The sequence below is a fragment of the Mastigoproctus giganteus genome, chromosome 3, assembly GCF_048544385.1.
Source record: "Mastigoproctus giganteus isolate SK-2022 chromosome 3, ASM4854438v1, whole genome shotgun sequence".
Classification (NCBI taxonomy): domain Eukaryota; kingdom Metazoa; phylum Arthropoda; class Arachnida; order Uropygi; family Thelyphonidae; genus Mastigoproctus; species Mastigoproctus giganteus.
In genome coordinates this window covers 247,767,415-247,790,766 of record NC_143577.1, presented here as the reverse complement: position 1 = coordinate 247,790,766, position 23,352 = coordinate 247,767,415, and the positions used below count along the sequence as shown (strand labels likewise).

General features: G+C 36.5%; 1 protein-coding gene across 2 annotated transcripts in view; it reads right to left on the bottom strand.

The window, feature by feature from the left end:
* Positions 1–23,352, bottom strand: part of LOC150089008 (lysine-specific demethylase 2A-like) — a 413,108-nt gene that overhangs the window by 52,696 nt on the left and 337,060 nt on the right. For both annotated transcript variants that reach the window (XM_090369764.1, XM_090369765.1), the window contains exons 10-11: positions 21,658–22,098; positions 5,619–5,711 (exon numbers count right to left, since the gene is read on the bottom strand). In XM_090369764.1, the coding sequence (XP_090225890.1) occupies positions 5,619–5,711; positions 21,658–22,098 (534 nt within the window). The remainder of the gene's footprint in view (positions 1–5,618; positions 5,712–21,657; positions 22,099–23,352) is intronic.

The window sequence follows — 23,352 nt, the reverse complement described above, 5'->3', positions numbered from 1 at the left end:
CAAATAACACATATTTTAATTCCTTAGTAATTCTCCACGAAATCTTTGTTTAGTCTTGTTTCTTAATCCTGTTCCAAAAGAAAAAGTTTAAATACAGCACATCAGAAGCAGATATTTCATTCATCACTCAATTCCAACCTTCGTAGATGTAGCGAGCAGAACTAACTGATGTTGTTATTATTGTTATGTGCTTTTAACTGCAGCTATTAGAGCTTCTGTTATTTGTGGTAGAAACATTTAAAGTTTCACATGATTCCTTGTGGCAAAAATTATTAATTTTGCCTGCAAATGTAACATATGGTTGTAAATCAAATGTTATGTTTGCAAACAAATTAATAATTTCAGGATTGTGAGTAAGAATGCAATGGGCAGAACTATTAATGATAGAAGCAACTTCTCTTTTCTGAAAAAGAAAGTGCCTATTCAAACATCTGGTTTTTTTTTCCAGATATTTGATATAATCCATACTTTTGAATTGGATTCATACAGTAAAAAATAGGCAATGATCTAACATTTTTTAAAAATCTTGAGTATTTATATTTACTAATAACAACTGGTTGTGACTTTTCACTGTTACCTATGTTACTACCGGACAACACTAGCACTGTCAAATTATCTTTGCTTTTCTTTCCCCTCTTGTATTATATTCCATGTTATGACAAATTTTAGATTTGCACAGAAATTAGCTGTTTAGAAGAAAAGTAACACCAACAGCAGAGTCAAGTTTTTTTCGTACAGAGAAAGTGTTTGTGATTTACTTGTGCCAAAGGAGAGCAGAAGTGAAGGTAATCCCTAATAGAGATATATGATCTTATCTTGTCTAGAAACCAATTGACAAATGCAAAGTACTGCATATAGTTAGCAGTAACACAAGAGAAGCGTACCAACTCTGTGGTACTACACTCAGGGTGCAGTTAATTGTGCAGATATGAAGTTCTCTGAGAAGTACAGATGGGCTGCCAGAGCAGATCATGGAGTTTAGTCAATACATAGGAATTTTATAGCAGAGACAAGGAGGTGATTATACCTTTGTATAAGGCAATGGTCTGGCCACACCCTGAGTACATGTCTGGAGGCCTCATTTTAGGAAGGATGTAGAGTTGCTAGAACAAGTACAGAGAAGGGAAACAAGATTGGTGAGAAGAACAAAGGGGTGCACTTACGAAGAAAGACTTAAGTTCTGCAAGTTGCAGCATCTGGAGACTAGGCACCTGCATGGTGATCTGACTGAGGTGTACAAGGCCTTGAATGGTTTGAGCAGGCTCAATGCTGACGGGACACTTCCGCTTGTGCAGATTAAGAAACTAAGGGGGGCATAGATTCAAACTGAGAAAAGACTGTTCTATAACTGTCTTTCCTCAGTTTGAATCTATGCCCCCCTTAGTTTCTTAATCTGCACAAGCGGAAGTGTCCCGTCAGCATTGAGCCTGCTCAAACCATTCAAGGCCTTGTACACCTCAGTCAGATCACCATGCAGGTGCCTAGTCTCCAGATGCTGCAACTTGCAGAACTTAAGCCTTTCTTCGTAAGTGCACCCCTTTGTTCTTCTCACCAATCTTGTTTCCCTTCTCTGTACTTGTTCTAGCAACTCTACATCCTTCCTAAAATGAGGCCTCCAGACATGTACACAGTACTCAGGGTGTGGCCAGACCATTGCCTTATACAAAGGTATAATCACCTCCTTGTCTCTGCTACAAAATTCTTATATATAATTGGTTTGCCTTTAGTCAGCAGGTAGTTGATTGCTGAAACAGACTTCCATCTGTTGTTGTGGAAGTTGGTAGTTTAAATAAATTTAAGGCTGAACTAGACAAACATTTGGAGTGACCAGATGGGTGAAATGGGAAGGTTTTTTTTGCCTATGCTCTATAAGCTTGCTGTCTTGCATCATATGCCTCAACTAATGCTAAGTTTAAGGTGCACTTTTGTGAGCAAAACTATGAATGAGATTTCTGGTAAGTAGAAGAATGTTGTAATATACAAGAAGAAAAGAGTGGGAGAAAGAACTGAACCTTAGGGAATGCCAATATCAGTGGAGAAGTTTGAGCACAGAAAGTCATTTACCATTACTCACAGCAAGCAAGCAGAAAGGAACCTCAATACCCAATTGCAAAAAAAAAAAAAAAAAAAAAAACAATCGGCAATCCATAAGAAGGGAGCATGTTTAGAAGACTTTTACAACAAACACAACAGAAAAAATTTAGATATATCAAGAATTTCACCAAACGTTTCAAATGAATTTGTCCAAATATGACTAACTTAAGCCACTATACCACTAGTGGACCAACACTGACAGAATCTATACTGGCAATCATTGATCAGATGGAAAAATTAAGCTGGAGATTTGGACATCATAAGGTAGTTCCAGTATGCTACATTTTGATCTTGAATAGCCTTAACACATTTATTGGAAAACAAAGGTTTAGATAAAGGATAAGGTCTTTAGGTAGAAGGCAGAGCAAAGAATTTCATTCCTACAAGAATAATTTTCACTGATGCAATCTGAACAAACATTGGTTTTTTTTTTTTTTTTTTTTGATTTGGTAGTTGTTGGCGCATCGGCTTCTGTGGCCATATTGCACCTCCCAAGGTTTTTGCAGTACTTTGATCCAAGCCCGAGGCGGGAATCGAACCCGCGACCTTTGGTTGCCGGGCAGATACTTTACCCACTCGGCTAGCCCGGTCGGCACAAACATTGGGATCAGAAGATTTAAAGGAGTAATCCAACCAAGAAAATGAACAATATAAATCATGCAGATCATCCCTTTTTGCATTCCTGTAATACCAAATGACCCAAGGCTGAGAATGGCCATGACAGAGATGCTCTAATGGAGACGAGACTACCACCAAGTTGTTATCTTAGGTGAATAAAGGGCCACTAACAGTAATCATGTATATTGAAGGGTTATTGATGAAGAAAATAAGAGCACTGGGTGTGTGTGGTTAGGATAGTCTGGTATTCTGTTAAGTAAATTAATAGAAGCTGTGATGCAATTAGTAATCATAAAATGAGTGTGTAACAAGAAAACTGAAGATAGCTAAAAATGTGTATATTAAAATCACCAGAGAAAGTTGAGTTTCAAAAGAAAGGAAGTCAAAGAATTCCAACTGATCAGTTTGTTTGTTGTTTGGTTTTTAGGAGCATTAGCAACTAAGGCCATATTGTTCCGGGAATATGCGGTGGTCATTCCCTGACCTTTCCGCATCCTCCGTATTTGGGGGTGACAGGCTCGAACCCCTGCCTAATCAAGAAGCATGTGCTACGCACTGTTGCTCCTTCCCACCTGGCTACGGAGGCGTCCAACTGATCAGTAGAGTTGGGAAAATGATAGCAGTAACAGATGAGGTTGACAGAATGGGACAGAGAGATTTTGAACCAAAGGAAATTTCAAATTAGGAAGTCTTTGTAAAGAAATATCAGAGCAGAAATATCTGGCAAGAAATATCAAAATATTTAGCATTAATAATAGGGGTAAATGAGATGGGTAATGGTTGAGGTAACTGATAACCTGTCAGAAAAAGTAAGTGGGACTTGGCAGGCTAATAATGGACTACACTTAGATTCAAACTGGGACCATTATATTTAATAAATGAATGAGGAAGTCTTTGGGTATTGATCTTTATATAAGTTTTTTGTATGATTTTTTTTGCTTAATGATGAATTCAGAAGATAGTGCAGAGAAGAACATGTATGAGTTGATGAAATTTTCGGATATCACATATTCACACATCAAAAATATACCCCAGTTCCTTGAGATAATGTGGGATCATGTTACACTTGACAATGACAATTCCTCCTGCATATACACTACTCAGACTCCCTCCAGTCACTACTTAGTAGGGTAGAGGCAGACAGAGAGAGATTATTCTAGTCACTAGATGATCTGGATACATCCTAGAGTTACTGAAACGTTCAATCTAGAGAATTATTTTGATGCTGGCCTACAAAAACGTTTGTAGCTATACCCTCAAAATGTAAGGAATACTGAATCTTGCCATGATGTGCATCATAACTTCAAAAGACATCACTCATACTGCATGATGGAAGATGGGGGTTTGCAGGGCTCTGCTTTGGTGACTAAACCTGAGTTTCACTATTTCAAGTCTCCTTGCTGTCTAGAGATTTGCCGTTCACAGAAATCCTTGAGAGTGTAACTACCATAAATGGTGAGGTCATAGGCAACATTATATTTCTTTTCATTATATACAAGGGTTATCCCAAAGATAATGCACAAAAGCAATTATTTTAAAATGAGTTTATTTTATAACATAATTTACATCAAAACCTTCAACGTAGTCTTCTTCACATGTAATGACTGCTTCCCAATGTTTGGGTAATTTCTGAATATCATTTAACACACTCCCTTCACCTATAATTGAGAGCATGCATTCAATGTGCTGTAATTTCTGAAATGTTGAGAAATAACATGCCCAAAACTCCTCAACATTCTGAAAATTAGTAAATAATGGTTGAAAAGTAAACATCTGGAATTCACAGTTAACAGCGAACACTTTTGGCCTGAGCTGTAAATCAGGGCAAAACTAAATTTTATCAAAAGTTTATTCCATAAACTAACTTCGATACCAGCAAAAAAAAAAAAAAAAAAAAAATTTTTTTTTTTTTTTTGAAGCATTGCTGCTAATAGCTCAGAGTTCAATCAGTGCCGACCAAATTGACCAGTTAATTCACGTGCCTTTACGTACATTACTTGTATATTTACTGTTTCAGAATGACTACTAACATATGTTACAGCACAGCACTGGGATGCTTTTTGAATCTTATGTGCAGTAATGGCACATCACTTATAGTAGCATTAGATGCTTATACAAACCTGAATTCTGGTTCAGGTTCGAAGCTGCATATCCACGTGTCACCAATGGTAAAAATGTGTTTAAAAACTATGCCTTCTTGTAACTGTGTTGCAATTTCTTTACACTTTGCTTGCTGTTCAAACGATAGAAAATGTGGAACCCACCAGGTAGTGATTTTCACTTTTGTAATGCCTCAGTTAAAATTTGGCAAACAGATAATTTTGGTATTCCAGATTCATTGGCTATTTCTTCACACATCATAGTACATCTGTCTTCCTCCAAAATGGTGGTAATAGCACCCATATATGTGTTATCTGTAGATGTTTTCTGTCTACTTGGTGCATTGCTTATATTCAATGCTTATGTTACGTTGCCGAAACCTTTGAGACCAATGTGAAATTATACTATGATCTACTGTTAACTCATGAAACTTCCCACAACAATTCATAAATTTATGTCAACTTGTAACTGCTTCAAGTTTCAATTTTGATAAAGGATATTTGATCTGAAACTGTAATCGAACCTAAAGCAATATCATGTTTCAAAGCCTGTGCACAAGCATTCGATACAGGAACTCTTTGTTTAACCTCAACATTAATGTTGAAGTTAAATTTAAAATTATTATCCTGATAAATGTCAGTTGTGCAGGTGTATGGAATGAGAACCACGTGTGCAGTGTCATTACTTTCGGGATAACCCTAATATAATACCAAGTTATATAAATGAAATCATAAACAGAACATTAGAAAAGTTGAATAATTATTTACACTGTATTCTATAATTCAAAAGAGCTAATCATATCAGACCTTAGTGTTCTCAAGCAATCCATCTGGATCTTTGATCAAATCTGGCACACTTTTCTTATTTGCTGGAAGCTGCTGAAGCCACTGAAGTATTGCCTGCAAGGGAAGTAAAAAGAAGAGTAATGGAATAAAATGTGATGTGAAATACCTTAATAAACAGCTTGGTTCTAGCACAACTAATGTTAAAAAGTAAAAAGCAAACAACTTACAGGAAAAAACATATGAGCACTTGTTCAATTTTGCATAATGTTATTTTTCAAAAACAGACAATACTGTGCAATGGCCACAAAGTTCTTAAATTATATACATCTACAAAAACTTTGGATCGTGCTACTTTTAGAAAAAAAAATTGTTTTCATAAGAATAGCAAAATTAATCTTTTTCTGATAATTCTGTTATTAAGTGCAATATGCTACATTTTTCTGATGTGTGAACCAATCACAGTGAATAGTAGCATCAGCCAAAAAAAAAAAAAAACCAACCAACCTCTGCAACACCAGATAGCAGTTTGTTCCAACAACCAACCACCTTCTGGCTGAAGACAAATTCACTTGCATCTGACCAGCAACCATTGTTCCTCAATTTGAATTTATACCTTCCATGTGTAGTAAGAACAAGAGGAAGGATGGTGTGTGTGGTGGCATCATGAATTGTAAGAGATCGCTGTAAATAACAATAATTGCAACTCTATGGGTGAAAATATAATAAATGAATTGAGGATATGGACCAACACCAAGTGCTAAGCTGCTAAAGAAGAGCATTAGTTAAAATATAAAGATGTAAAAGAAATTGCAAAAAATATTTGAGACACATTTAGGTATTGGAAGGATGAGTGACCAGACTACTATCGAAAGCAGCCTAAGGAAAAGAACCAGGCAAAGATCTATCTGAAAGGTTTCCCGAAAGGAAAATTTCTGATGATGACACGCTTATGATTTGTCAACACGCTGAATCTTTCCCAGGTTACCAAAGCCACTACACGAGAAGAACAAACAATGTGAACCAAAAATATTTAAGCAAATCGCTAAATTGTACAAAAAATTACACTGAAGTTTCTGAAAGAAACAGAACTCATGTAAAAGAGCATTTCTATAGACACATTTTTAATGCAAAGTACAACTTAAATTTTTATGTTCCCAGAAAGGGCACACATAAAAGGTGTGACATCTATAAAATAAAATTAGATAATCCAGACATGACAGAACAAGAAAAATCCTCTGGTGAAGCAGAGCATCGGTTTAATTTAAGGAAAGTGTAAAGGCCAGGAAATTGATGGACTGACAAGAAGATGGCTGTAGCTGATCTAGAAAATTATGTATGTGCAGTATGGAATTACAGAAAGCGCTACCCATTCCCCGATGTTAACAGCGTCTGATAAAAAGAAACTACAAGAGAAACTTGTATTGTTATAATTTTTGGAGTACATGACCACCTCACTGACAATAATGCTGGGGTCTTTCAGATCTGGAACAAATCTACAGCCTCGGCCGAAGAGATGACGTCATGTATTATTAAGCATATTAAGTTACACACAGCCCATAAAAAATAATAAAAATTTACAGTGATATGTGTACAGATCAAAACCAAAATATCTTTAGCTCTAATGAAATTTTTGCAATGCAGTGAAACTGATTTTGTAGTGACAAAGTAGAAGTTCTCAGTTTCTGAGCACTCTTTTCTGTCTAATGATGCTGATTTTGGAAGCATAGCGAGAGCTACCATACTCCAGACTACTGGATGGAGATTATGGCATCAGCTCAAAGAAAGAACAAGTTTATGGTCTGGTTAATGTCTGAAGAATTCTTTTCTACGAAGTATATAACTAAACAAAAAAGGAATCTTGACAATCAGACTGTCAAGTGGTTAAATTTTAAGTGAATCTGTCATGAAAAAAAGTTGACCTTGTGAAATAATTTTCAAGGAGAGTATTCAGGATTTTATTACTTTCCAAATTTTGAATGTAAAACCAGCTCACAGAAAAGGAAGTATGTCAGGGTCTAATACCATCTGAGCAATTACAGTATGAAAAAAGGACTATTTCAGAGCTGAAGAAACGAGTTATGATTAATCTCTTTCCCTTTATTCCTCCAGTGCAGTGCATTATACCTTCTTCTAAAGTTTAACAACTGAGGATTTAGAAGAGGGACCTCTATTTGAACATGAAGATTTCTATTGAGTTATTTGCTTATGCATTAATAAATTTTGTAAATAAGCATGTTTCTTTTTCTAAATTTAAATAAATAATATTTGAGTAAGTCGTTGTCTTCTTCATCTTGCCATTAACCTTAAGTATGGAAGTGGTGTAAGTCACTTCCACACCTCAAAAAATTGAAATGTTTGCAATACTTTTTAATTTTATTGATCTTCAATGAAATTTCACTATTCCATTATAATAATGTTTATTATAAAAATATTTCATCACAATTCTTGATTTTTCAGCAACACAATTCAAGAAACATTAAATATCTCAAAAGCCATTAAATTGACTTGCACCACTGATTCTCACCAGCTCATATAAATGATATTAAAAGTGCAAAGAAATATAGAAAAGAGAAAAGAGCAAGAAAAGTAAAGAAATGACAGAAAGAAATTACAGTATACATATTAAAAAAAATAATTATTATACATAAATGTACAAATAAAAATAAATAAATATACAGTGGATTCCGGTTATTTGGGCCACTGGTTAAGCGGGGCAGCCGTTTATATGGGACAAATCTTCAAAAACAGAACCCAATTGAGAAAATAGCCAAGGTTTACTTCACTTAATTGGGACAACATGCCGTTTAATCGGGGCAGGAGACCGCAGCACTGGAGATTACCCTACGATTGTCTCCGACCGTACCACATAGTTCGGTCGGATTTCTGGAGGTCACAACCATAAAACAATTAGCAGTCACCTGTTTATTGGGCTTTTCTGTTAGTGCAAGCTATCATAAACGGATAGCAAACTCGATCTTATTGAATTTGCGATAATACTGACAGCTAGAATTCTGTGGGTTATTATGGTAAAATGTGTTTACACTTCATGGAATCTTCAATCATATAAAAAAAAAATAATTTTCATAATCTTCTCTTCATTCCTATTTTTAAAACTTTGTAATTCATTACTCTGTTCTCACTTGCGCGTGTTGTGTTACTTGCAATTTGTGTGTGCCTTGTGTTTTGTTATTGATTGCTTATCTTTTTACTGTTTTAAATTTTAACCCCCACCCACAAATATCAGTGAACAGAAATGTCAACTAGTTTAGTTAGTACGTACATATTACAGTATGTATTAATTATTCCGATTATCACGTATATTCTTCCGAATTTCACGTATCATTTAGTAAGGTAATAAAAGATAAATTTGTGCTTAACATATCTTTACTTTTATAGCCTGTGGATAATATTCCTCCTATTTTCGCTAATTAGAATCACTGTTTAATAGAATTAAAATTCAATTCACAAACGTGATTACAATGACTGGCGCTTACTGCACATCGTATAATCACGTCGTAACGTGATTTGATTGTACAGTGAACCAATTGTAAATGGGGGGGAGGGTACATTGTATTTTTTAACTATTTATGTGAAACCTCGGATAATTGGGGCAGCTGCTTAATCGAGCCAAAATGCACTAGTCCCAATGTGCCCCAAATAACCGGAATCGACTGTATTATCATATATTGCACAACTCTGGTGTCATTATCAAGAGTCAACCATTAGAATTTAATGAAAAGATGATAATATATAGCTTCTGTTTCTAACATAAAGCACATCCTATAGCAGCATACAATTAAAAAATAGTGAAATAGGGAAAATTTAATAAAATTAAGAATTTGAAATATAAAAAGTAAAGCCAAAGGGAAATAAATATAGGAGAGACCATATGATGTCAGTATGTGGTTCACAGTTGTCTTGACAGAGGAAAATATATCGATGAGGCAGCAAAAGAGTTTAGCTAGCTGACATAGTGTGCATAGTGTTAGGGAAAGTTGCCACTGGTGGTTTCCCACATCTGCACCATATGAACTCTGTGGAAACAAACAGTATCACCTTGTGAAATCCAGAAAGTGTTATGTACTGTATATGAAGTATACTAATTCAGACCTATGACAATTATAAAAACTTTACTTTTGCACAGGACATCTTCAACAGACAAAGAGCATTAAGAAGTCTATTAAACCACCAAGAACAATAACTTGAGACAGATTCTGAGCTGTTTGTTGTTTGTTTGTTATTTGGTTTTTAGGAGCATTAGCAACTAAGGCCATATTGCTCCGGGATATGCGGTGGTCATTCCCTGACCTTTCCACATCCTCCGTATTTGGTGGTGATGGGCTCGAACCGCGGTCTAATCAAGAAGCGTGTGCTACGTACTGCTGCTCCTTCCCACCTGGCTACGGGGGCGCCCAGATTCCGAGCTCTTTGAAGCTCAACTGAACTGAGTTATTCACTACTTGCATTCAAGTTCCATCGGGCTGATATCTTTTTTTTTTTTTTTTTTTTTTTTTTTATGTGAACCCCAAACATGAGAGGTATTAGAACCTATAGTACTTAGCACCGTGCTTGGGTTGGAGGTTGAGAAGATGAAAGAAGATATTTGTTGACATTGAACTTGAACTTCTGTAGACTGTAATTTTCAGGAAATACGTAAGAAGGAAGGTTGTTCCAGAAAATGGCAGTTCAATGAATAAACAAGGAAGATGAAAAGTTGGTTCTGTGAGTTTGGAGTTGGACAGTAAATGGATGTTGGCTGGTGTTCGGACTGTTTTGAAAGAAAGAGCGGGAATTATAGAAGCTAATTCAGCCCATGGAAGTATCTGTAGAAGAGGCATGCAGTATAAACAGTACGTCTATAAGCCAGCGAGTGGAGAGACGTTGTTAAAGATGAATCACTAATTAACCTAACTGCTCTCTTCTGAATGGAATCAAGAAGCCTGAAAGAGGTTTTGGGGGCACCGCCCCAGATGTGGGAACAATATTCCATTGCAGGGCAGATTTGCAATTTATAAAGAGTGAGCAGCTGTTTGGAAGAAAAGTAATGCCGAGAGCAAAAGAGAAAACCAAGTTTTTTAGATGCAGAGGAAGCAATATTTGTAATGTGATTGTTCCAAGAGAGATTAGAAGTCAGGCTAATCCCCAAAAGACATATATCATTTTGCCTAGAAATCAGAGTGTTACTAAAGATAAGCAGAGGAGCAGAAGAATCCTTTTTGCGAGTATAAGACAAGACTGAGTTTTAGAAGTTGAAATCAACTAAGTTGTCTTTCCCCCCACTGGAGAATTACCTGAAGATCGGCATTTAATGAATTGGCAGCAGATTTTCGAGAAGTTAAAGCTGATTGAGCAGGACAAGGTTTCTCAAAATGGAAAGTTGAATGCAATGTGCTATCATCGGCAAAACTATGGATAGGATTTCCAGTCAATGGAAGAAGGTCATTAATATACAAGGGGAAAAGAATGGGGGAAAGAACTGAACCTTGGGGGACACCGGCATTAGTGGAGAAGTTAGAAGACAGAGAGCCATCTACCATCACCCTCAGTGAGCGATCAGAGAGAAAACTGGATAACCAATTACTAAAAACAGTTGGCAAACCATAAGATAGAAGCTTGTTTAGAAGACCTTTAGGCCAAACACGATCAAAAGCCTTTGAGATGTCAAGAGCAACTACTTGTGTTTCACCGAACCTTTCCATTGTTTGTTGTTTGTTGTTGTTGTTGTTTGGTTTTTAGGAGCATTAGCAACTAAGGCCATATTGCTCCGGGATATGCGGTGGTCATTCCCTGACCTTTCCGCATCCTCCGTATTTGGTGGTGACGGGCTCGAACCCCGGTCTAATCAAGAAGCGTGTACCTTTCCATTGAATTAGTCCATAAATGGGTAACATAAGCCAGAATATCACCAGTGGATAGACACTGACAAAATCCATACTGGCGATCGTTGATCAGACGAAAGGTTTCTAGGTAGTTTAAGAGTTGGCGGTTAATTGATTTCTCCATTACTTTAGAAAGAGTAGAAGTAATTGCAATGGGACGATAATTGGATGGGAGGGATTTGTCACTCTTTTTAGGAACTGGCTGGATATGAGCAAATTTCCAAGCAGAAGGAAAAACACTTTTGGAATAAGAAAGTGAAAAAAGGTGGCAAAGAATAGGAGTAAGTTCAGGAGCACAGGTTTTGAGAACAAGTGGAGAAATACCATCAGGACCTGGAGCTTTCTTAGCATCAAATTTCGTCAAAATCCTTCTGACATCCTTTTGGTGGAAGACCACAGGGGGCATTGAATGGAGCATGTTGGGAATGGTGGGAGGTGTTTTTCCAAGATCATTAATACATGATTAGGAAGAAAAATGGGATGCTAGCAAGTCAGCTTTATCCTTGGCTGAAGTGACAACAGAATCATCTGGTTTGGACAGAGGTGGAAGCAGAGATGTGCAAAAGTTGCGGCCAATAACTTTGGCAAGAGACCAGAATGCTCGGCTACCATTAGGGCAAGAAGCAAGTTTTCTACTCTTAGCCTGTTCAAACTCTAGTTTGGACTGATTAATAACTGCTTTACAATTGTTGCGAGCTTTGGTGTACGCAGAAAATGAAACTGAAGAATTAGAAACAAGCCAATTACGATATGCAACATTCTACTCTTGAACAGCCTTAGCACATTTATTGGAAAACCAAGGTTTAGATAAAGGACGAGATTTTAAAGTGGAGTGTAGGATAAAGGATTTCATTCCTGCAAGAATAATTTCACTGACACGATCTGAGCAAATGTTCACATCAAAAGTTTTGAAACAGTAATCCGACCAAGGAAAAGAAGTCTCACAGGTCATCCCATTTTGCATTCTTGCAATGCCAAAAAACACGAGGTTGGGAATAGCCATGAGATAAAGGTTCCATTGGAGAAGAGACAATCACCAAGTTGTGATCTGAAGTTCCTAAAGGACCTCTCACTTCGACCGTGTACTTAGAAGGGTTGTTTGTGAGAAAAAGATCAAGCGTGTTGGCTGTATGATTAGGATTGTCCGGTATTCTTGGAGGTAAATGAACAATCTGTGCAAGGTCATTAGCAATTGCAAAAGCCTCAGCATCTCGACCAGCTGGGTCGGTGTGACTAGAAAACGGAAGCCAGCTGGAGTTGTGAACATTAAAATCACCAAGGAAAATTACATCACTGTTAGGAAAGTTGGACTGGAGAAAGTCAAGTTGTAAAGAGAGGAAGTCAAAGATCTCCAAGTGATTAGTGGAGTTGGGAGAACAGTAGAGACAACAGATGAATTTGACACAATGAGGTAGAGAGATTTTAAGCCAGAGAAGATCAAAGAGAGGAGATTCCAAATTGCCAAGTCCCTGACAGTGAATATCAGAACAGATGTATGCACAAGTACCACATTTGAGGCAAAAGAAATCATACAGCGAATAATTTGGGCATCTGAGATGAGCAGTAGTTGAATCAACCGATAACTGAGATTCTGTCAGAAAAAGTACATGGGGTTTGGCAGACTGCAAGTGGAAATGGACATCGTTGAGATTAGAATTGAGACCACGTATATTTGTGAAATGAATTAGGAAGTGCTTCTTTTTTTTTTTTTTTGGTAGTTGTTGGCGCATAGGCTTCTGTGGCCATAATGCACCTCTGAAGGTTTTTGCAGTACTTTGATCCAAGCCCGAGGTGGGAATCGAACCCGCGACCTTTGGGTTGCCAGGTAGGCGCTTTACCAACCCGGCTAGCCCAGTCAGCTGGAAGTGCTTCTACATCTATAACTAAACCCACAGGCATGATCAATCAATCGGACTGTGACTTTACCTGATTTAGACTTTGAAACCACAGGACTTGACTATCCCTTACACGGGAAACAAGACATGGACTGACACCTAAAACCAATAACTGAGTTGAGAAGCGATAATTTGGATAATGACATCAATCGATTTGGACTTTGGAAACCTCAAGAATTGCGCAACTCCATTCAATAAAAATCCATAACTTGACTCACCATGACATTGGCCTCATGATATCTACACTGGGTTCTTCTACCCAGTGTACTATTAACTTCAATCCCTGGATCCAGGGCCAGATTTACAAATAAGCTAAACAAACACAGCTTAGGGTCTCACATTACAAGGGGCCTCGGCCCACCTTAATAAATCCTTTTTTAATACTTTCACAGGTGAACAACTGTAAGAGAGAAGAGCCTAATATATGTTATAGCTTAGGATCACAACAAATTTAAATACAGCCCTGTCTGGATCCCAATCTCCTTATGTTTCTTTGGGGATGCCTCTATCTACATCCCCAAAACTTTGTCTATTCCCCGCTCCCACTTGACTGAACCGCCTTACTCTGCCTTTGCAATTTTCTTTATTTATTTATTATTATTATTTTTTTTTTTTTTTACTTGGTCTCCATCCAGGAAGCTCAGGCTACCCTTGTGAAGATCAGCCAGAGAAGCAATTTTTACTACCTGGCACACCTCCTAGTGGTGCGTACGGGCAACATGGGTTCTACCTGGGGTCCCATGGGCAAGCAAAACTACAAAAACCACATATACACACACTTCTGACATTTACAGAGTACAAAAGGTGCAGTTGTTGAAAATCGCAGGTGGCACCTCACCCGAAACACTATGTATATGAAGTATTATGTTGGATTCTGTTGTATGTCCTGGCTTTTGGCAGTAGGGACCTTAGCAGGACCCAATGTTGCCTGCATACACCACTATGAGGTAGCCAGGGTGACCATAATCCTCTGGCTGATCAGGTCAGGGTGCCTAACTGACAGTGTGACCAGACAAACCAAAACTAAAAGAACATATAGCAAAAATGTCTAGAATATACGACTAAGACAAAAAAATCTCAAGTGGGGGGGGGGATAAAAGAAAGAGTCTAAATTCACGATAAACACAACCCAGAAGAGAAAAATGAGTAAATGAATAACTTACAGGGTAGTAAGAAAAAGGTTGTTTAAACTTTGAAGGAGAAAAAAAATTGTATAGGAAGAATATAGTTTCTCACTACAACGTTCGTAAACATAATGGTTCGCAAGAAATAAAAAGTATACAGGAAAGTAAAAAGTAAATGAAATATAGAATAAATCCTGTTCCTAAAGAAAGGACTTTCATAGGTACAAGCTTTCCACACTGTAGGACACCACAACGACTAGGTGTATAAAATTTATAACCCAGAAAATGAGATAGGATAAAGAAATTAATTAAATAACCTGATGAGCTATAAATATAACTGCTATAGCCCGAAAAGGATAAAAGAAAATAATCGGACAAAAATCAAAATATAAACTAGTCAAGAATATAATGAATACAAATATAATAAGATAATAATTTTTTAAAATCGATAATACTTTAAAATCGAAATAAATTGCCAATAAATTTAAGACAGAATTTTCTAACGTATTTAACAGCAATATTGGAATCACTACAAATAGTGGCAATCCTGATACACTGAGAAAGAATGACATTCGAATGAACACTTTCTGAAATATTAGATAGCCAATTTGTAAAATTAACCATGTCAAAATTAAAAGCATTACATTTAATTAAAAAGATTAATAATTGCATGCTATTATCAATATATATATATATATATATATATATATATATATATATATATATAAATAAACAAGTCCAAATAATGGTTTTCGGTTACAAAAATTTGTTTTTTCCAAGGTAAATTCCTGGGGATACAGAGTAGAGCTTACAATACCGAAATTCCGGGATCGAAAATACCTGGATCCCAGTCTTTTTTTTTTCGGTATTCAAATCCCGGTATTGATACAAAAATACCAGTTTTTCGGTAATAATTTAAAAATTAATTATCCACGATTTATTCGCTAAAGGTTATAAAATCGACAACAATAAACCATTAATACTGCTGAATTTGCAAATGAGGAATTGTTACAGCATTAGCATAGGCACATGATGCAAGAAAGCAAGCTTATATAGCACCAGCCAAAGAAGAGAAAAAAAAAAAAAAAAAAAAACTTATTTCACCCATCCAGGTGAAATAAGTTTTTTTAGCAGCCCCAGGACAGATGCCCGCAAGGATAGTGGTCAGGCGCGCGGGTGCATAAGTACACGTGCCTTGAGTGACCGGGGTTCAAGCAAGCCCGTGACTGCTGAATACGGTAATGTTTCTTGTATTCTGTGTATCTTGTAAAACTCCCCTGACCGTTTGGTCGTCCCAGAGTATAAACAGAAAATTTATTTATTTATCTGTCCTGGGGCTCCTATTGTGGAACATAGTCCTCGATGACTTCTTGGCTCTGCACCTGGGAAATGTGGCCAGTCAGGCCTTTGCTGATGACTTCATTTTAATGGTGGAAGAGGACTCCAGAACGGGACTTGAAACACAGACCAACCAAGCACTACAAACCCTACAGAACTGGGCGAAAAACACTATGTTAAAGATTTCACCAACCAAGACAAACTCAGTATTACTAAAAGGTTCTTTAAATATCAGACGACCACTGCAAATAAAGATAGCACCATTAAACTAGCAAAGCAAATAAAGTATCTAGGTATTATCCTGAATGGAAACCGGTCCTTTACACCTCAACTCACCTACTTGAGAGAGAAACTAAGGAACTATGCAGCACTTGTAGCAAGAGTATCTCGCAGGAACTGGGGACTCAACAGGAAGACCTTGTCTCTGTATTATAAAACAATATTCACCCCAGCGATCACCTACGGATCGCCAATCTGGTTCAGGAAGGCTAGAACTACAGTCACCAGAAGATTGCTGGACACTATCGAAAGAAACATACTTCTAGCTATAATCAGGGCCTGCAAAACGGTGAGCACCCATGCTCTGCAGGTCCTGGCAGGCGCTCTTCCACTGGACCTCGAGGTGACTAGATGTGGACACGTATTTACTATCCAAGGATATGCCTGCCTCCATCTATGACTTTACCTTGGACCCAACCAACAGCCGGACGACAGAGAAACAACAAATAGTGGCTCACACATTGAAGATTTGGCAGCACAGATGAGAGATGTTGCTAAAGGATCAAGTTACAAGAAGCTTCATACTGATAGTCACAAAAATTTACCCAAAAGCCCCCCTCGTGGTTCTACCCTGGGCTAAATACAACCTTCCTCCTAATGGGGCATGGCCCATTTAAAGCAAAACTGAATGCACTCAGAATAATAGAAGAGTCCACATGCACCTGTGGAGAACCTGAAACCTGGCAGCATATTATGCATGACTGTGAATGCTACGAAGAACACAGAAGTAGACTTATAACTGAGATTCGATACTTGCCAAAAAATCAAGAGTATCATATACTGGATTCAGAAGATGAATACAAAGCCCTCAGCCAATTTGCACTTGACGTCTTCAACAGACGACGAACAGAAATAGCCGTCCACAATGAATAGATAACCACAAATAATAAATAAAGGCAAACTGATAATGAACATCAACACAGAGGAAATGACGGCAAAATACTAAGGACAAATGCATAAAGAGCAGACCCTTACAGCGTTATATGCAGCAGAATAAATGGAGCACCAATACTATTACTGAAACAGCATCGACCTAGGAACCAATGGGAGTGGCACCAGCCAGGATGTGGCTGCTCCCAGGATGAACCCACACAAGATAGGACCCACACACCTAGAAGAGGACTAAGCCCCACCAACGAGTCGGCATCGGACTGCACTTGCTGGTGGGCACTGCAAATTGACGCTAAGGCAAACTGGGCAGGGCTCTCTTGCCCGGACCACTTTCTTTCCCCATCCCTGGTGGGGTGAGGGGACAGTCTGTCTGCCCCCTCCCCACTACCCCTTCTTTTCCCTCTGGTGGGGCATGGGCATGCTACACTGATATACCTGGGGTCACCTTCCCTATTGATCCCATATTTCTGTCTTTTCCCCCCTCAGCCTTCCGTCTCTCCCCCTACTCTACCTATATCACCAGCGAAAAGCAAATGTCCCACACAACGTAAAATTTAAAATGCCAAACTAGACACACTAGCAACCTCTTTCGGCCTAACTACATTCTAGCATTTATTCCCCCCCTTTTCTTTTTTTTTTATATATATATATAGGACCAAGTCACTAAAATCTCAGGAAATTAGGTAGCAGGACCTGCCAGAGTATTTATCTAAAAATACTGGTGTACCCGGTCTGCCTCCATGGGGCCAAGTGTGGGCAACGTTGGGCCCCAACAGGGATCTAGCGGCTAAACGACCAGATGAACAACAGAACATAACACTATACAATATCCATTATCCACAGACTTTTAAATCTCTGGCCTTCCCAGCAAACTGGTACACCCACAATGAAAGCAACGCGGAGATGGGGAAAACCCCTGGTGCCGTTAGACACTAAATACACTTTACACTTTTGGGGCGTTTATTTAACATGAAGAGGTAGATAGACTCATGACTTATTTCCCAAATGAAGGCTGTGTTTTTTTTCATAATTTGGTTCATTTAAGTGACAAATAACACAGTATGTGCAAGAAAAATGGGTTGTCATTTGTTTTTCATGAAAATGATAGCGACCCACCAGTGGTTTGCCCCACCATGTGGCGCTAATTGTCAATGAACAGGGATAAGCGCCAGTGAGTCGCCAATGTGCACGCTCAAATTACTTCCTGGTACCACCACAAGCATTGTTTTCCAATTTGTTCATACTCTGTGAGACTGACAATAGTTATTGCCTCCATATTGACTTCATTTCAAATACGTGCACGTGTGGAGAACATTTCGTTTATCACTATACAGGTGACCCCCGCTTAACGTTGATAATTCGTTCCTGAAAAACAGAACACTAAGTGAATCAGCACTAAGCGAGCGCCGTATTCCCATAATGTAACATATGTATTTGTAAGTCGCAGTCTATGCCATAGGATATTTCCTAATCAATAATAAACGGTAGCGAAAAGAGGTACAAATGTCGGTCAAAATATTTAATATTAAAAATTTGTACATATAAAATATTCTCCATTACATACGTATATAATTATGTGGTAACTAACTACATTATGTATCAAAATTAAACTTAAAATCATGAATTTATTAATCCGATGGCCCTGGGCTGTCGGGATTTCGTAACTGTGGTAGATTTTGGGTTGTACATTGGCCGTCTTCCTAGTAAACTAAAAGGGGTTTTACTTTAAAATCCCTACAGTGTTACCACCCAACAATAAAGTCAACCGATCCTTCACCGCTTTGAAGCCTGGCATGTTTTTTTTTTTTTATTTTCTTCTTTCAACATGAAACTTCTTTTAGGCATTCGTTTCTAAAAAAGTCCTGTTTCATCTAAGTTAAAAACTTGTTGAGAAGTTTAACACCACTCTTCAATAATTTTAAGAAAGTTTCGGCTCCTTCTTGATCTGCACTTGTGGCTTCTCCCTGGATTTTAAATCTATCTTTAAATGATTCCACATTTTTTTTTTTTTTTTTTTTTTTTTTTAAAGGTGAACTTTCGTCAGATCATCATATAAGCTAATTGCTTTTTCTTTTTAATAATATTTAACTTAACAGAATTGTGCGCTGGATATTATCTTCAATAAAATTATTTAGAAGTCTCTCCATTTCAATTATAATAGCCGGCCTAGTTGCTTTCAGTGGACCAGCTGTCTTTCCGGCTGCTAAAATTAATTCTTTATTTTTTTATAATTGTTCTTATAGTTGGACCTGCCAGTTCTAAATTATTGCACACATCCACTTGTGACTGAACGGAATTGATTCGCTTCAAAACATATAAATTTAATTTTCAAATTCAGCATTTTTCTTACCTTAGTGGTCTTCTTACCGCATCCAACGTTGTTCCTTTTTAATTCTTATCTGCCATTATTAATATTCGAAAATGTAACTGAGTTGCATTAATTATGATACAATGTTCGAGTAAACTGTCCATTACGGACGATGTCTAACACTGTACCGAGTGATGAGCAGACTTCAGATAAATGCATATAACGCAAACATTACAAGCAATATACTTGCTAATTTTTTAAAATGTTGATCGTAACAAGTCACCATAGTGCAATTAAATTAGCATGGGAGAAAATTTAACCGAGCGTGGAAAAATTTCGCAAGTCAGCATCTGAAACGTTGCTATTTATTTTCAAGCCATCGACTACATCAGTTCAAACATTTTCGTTAAACATGCCAAAAATTCAATCTGTATGCGGGTAAAGGAGCATTATAGTGAGTGTGACAGTGTTAGAGTGAGATTTGGGTTATAATATAAAAACAGTGAAAATCGAACCGCATTATAACGAGGACCTGATGTAATCTAGAGGTAAACTCTTTAGATAAAGTAAAGTAAACTTTACTTTTACTTTAGTTTACCTAGAGGTAAACTCTTTAGATAAAATAAAGTAAACTCTTTAGATATTTTGAATTTTCGTTTACCTTATTTATAGATACCTATTTCTAAAAAGTTTTGAAATGAACCCCAAGTTCAACAGAAAAGTTTAGAAAAATACCCAGGGATCTCCCAACAAATACAGTGGATCCCGCTTTAAATGATATGTGAAAATTGGAAGAATATTTTCCAGTTAGCAAAGTTAAAATAAATTTACACTTACATACAGGGCTTAATTAATATGTACTGTAATACGCACATATTTGATAAGCAATTAATAACAGAGAACATGGCACACACAAGTAGCAACAAACACGATATCGAGTAATCGGTTTCTGAAAATTTATTTATGTTTTTTATATGAATGAATATTTCATGGAAGGGGAAACACATTTCATAATAATAATGTGAAAACCCACACAATTCCAGTTATTGGTACTATAGCAAATGCAAGAAGATCGAGTTCACTACCTGTTTATAATTGACTACACTAACAGTAAAGTGCAAATTATTTTTATTGTTTTATGGTAGTGACCACCAGAAATGTGCTTTAGAAAAATACCATGAAGGCGATAACAAACTAGCGAATCAACAGCAGGGATTAACAAAAAGCAATGGAAACGTTGAAAATTACATCTAACATAATAGCAGTGTTATTCCAGTACAAAAGCTCCAAAATACAGTGTTATATGAGATTTCCCACAATTCTCAAATCACGTCAGAGCAAAACCTTGTTGTAGAAGTACCGTGTTGTGCGAGGATTGCTGAAATTTATCAATCATGTTAGAGCGAAACCGTGTTATATGGGGGTTGCTTGTATTTCTTCAATCTTTTAATATTACTTATATTAGCTTATACATATCACTTATATTCATTATGGTCACTGAGTACTTTCTGTAAGTCAGTGGCCCTTATCCATAAATATCTTTTCTGTTTTCTTTTTTCACTTTCTTCTGTTTCCCCTTTATATAATATTTTTTGTAGCCTCCGTAACCGAGTGACCAGGAGTAGAGTACAATAGCACACCCTCTTTGAGTAGACCAGAGTTCAAGCCCCTGACTACTAAATACGGCTAATCTGTCAGTCCTGCAGTTTATCTCATTACATCAACTGCACTGTTTATGAAAACTTAATAAATAAATAAATATTGCATTTAAAAAAAAAAAAAAAAAACTCTGACAAAACAAGGCTATATCAAAATAAAAATGAGGCCATTAGCAATATCATTAGCTTTATGTTTCCAAATTAACTCAACTAAATATATAACGATGTTATTATCAATAACATCATTAACAAGAAATTAGTTGCTGAGTAATTAATCATAAATAAGACACTACAAAATACACTGTTTATTTAGCTTCTTTTTTTTTTTTTTTTTTTTTTGTTAGTTGTTGGTGCATCAGCTTCTGTGGCCATAATGCACCTCCCAAGGGTTTTTGCATTTTTACTCTGATCCAAGCCTGAGGCAGGATTCGAACCTGCGACCTTTGGGCTGCCAGGCAGGCACTTTACCCACCTGGCTATCCCGGTCGGCCATTTAGCTTCATTAGAAAGCTAAATGAACAGTCTGAAATACAACACAGTGAAAAATAAGTAGCCTTTGTGATGTGGTAAAAACTGCATATAAATAACAAATTATTTTTAATTTCTTTTTAAATTAATCAAAGCAGAAACAACAAAGAGTTATGTACAACTAATTATTGACTATATTAAAACTGAGTTTTATACGTACCTTAAGCCCACCAAGCTCCAATTTTGTTAAGTGTATATAAGGCCTGGGACCATTTTTTATATTTTCCTTTCCAGTCTCTTCTATTTGTCCTACATCAGCAGTTCCATTCACAAGTTTACAATCTATATTAATATCACCATTTGCCGTTTTCGGTCCATCATTTCCAACTTTATTATCAGGTACCTTTAAATTTGTAATCAATGGTTTTGTTGTCATGTTGAGATCATCAGTTTCACTACTAATTATACCATTTTCTTGAGGTAGAGGGTCATCTAGACTAGTCTGTTGTTTAGGAATATCTGGAGGTGATTCATTAGGATCAACTGGATCACCATCTTCATTACACAGAAGATGATTTTTTCCTAAAATACAATGTACATAGCGTTGCAGCACATACCACAAAATTTCCATGTAAAAGGGATAACGGAACTTTACAGGAACCTATAAATAAGACAAATAAAAGTTTAATCATGGCTGCTCAAATATTTTCAATTTAAAAATTGAATTTTGAATCAGCATGTAGTTGTTATATAATGTCCCACAGAAATAACTAAAACAGTTGTAATTCTTGGCCTTGAAAGATAAAATTATTATCTTTAATAATTATTATCTTTAAAAAAAATAAAAAGATAAAATTATTATCTTTCAAGCTTCATATTTCATTAGCTTCATATTTCCCAACTAACTATATAATGATGCTCAATCACATTCCAAAAATATAAACATGATATTCATAATCGTGCGTGCGCACGTGTGCGTGTGTTGTCAATACTAATTACACTAAATTTTAAAAAACACAACTCATCTCATTTTATTTAGAATTTATATTAAATTTAGCACATAATTTGCAAACAAGTCTCTAGAAAGAGACAATGATGGTTGTCTGGGATCATTCAACTATTTATATTGTGACTCACACTAATATCATAAAAAAAAAAAAAAAAAAAAAATCACCAAAGTCATTAATCATGATATAATCAACTGTAAAAACTGAAATATCTAGCCATTTCACTGGACGGTGCAAGTTTACCTTTTAGAAACAGCCCAAATCACTTCTTTCCTAAATAAGTTCAGAACCATTAGTAATATGATTTAAACTTCCAGAAAGAGATGAGTACAAAAAAAAAAAAAAAAACTTACCAGAAGCAATTCTTATAAACACAAACTTCAAAAAAAAACAAAAAAAAAAACCAAATCTAATATAATATTCTACTATGCTTGTTTATGTAATTAACATAATCACATATATCCAAATAAACTGCTCTTAATACTAAAAGTAAAATAATCTGGAAGATCAATTAACCTAGCAGCAGGCATTCTAATAAATTTCATTTATCAGATAATATTTAATTTTCCAATAACACAGAAATTAGATAATTCTATTTCAAAATATGTATAACCATCAAGAAAATGTTATAGAATATGCAAGTTTTTAACAATAGAAATATACACTGAATGGCCAATTTATTAGGGTACCTACCTAAGAGTGAGTGAGTAGGTCCAACCTCCCAGTCCTGGATTTGTCATGGAATGGACTCAACAAGACATTCACTCTCATGTTCAATCAGTTTTGTAGAATTCTGACTTTGTGACTTGCTTCTTCCTGTTGACAGAACCTTGGAAGAACCTATTCAAGAATTAATACACTGCAGCAGAAGAAATATGTCAGGCAGGTTGGAAACAATTTCCAGATAA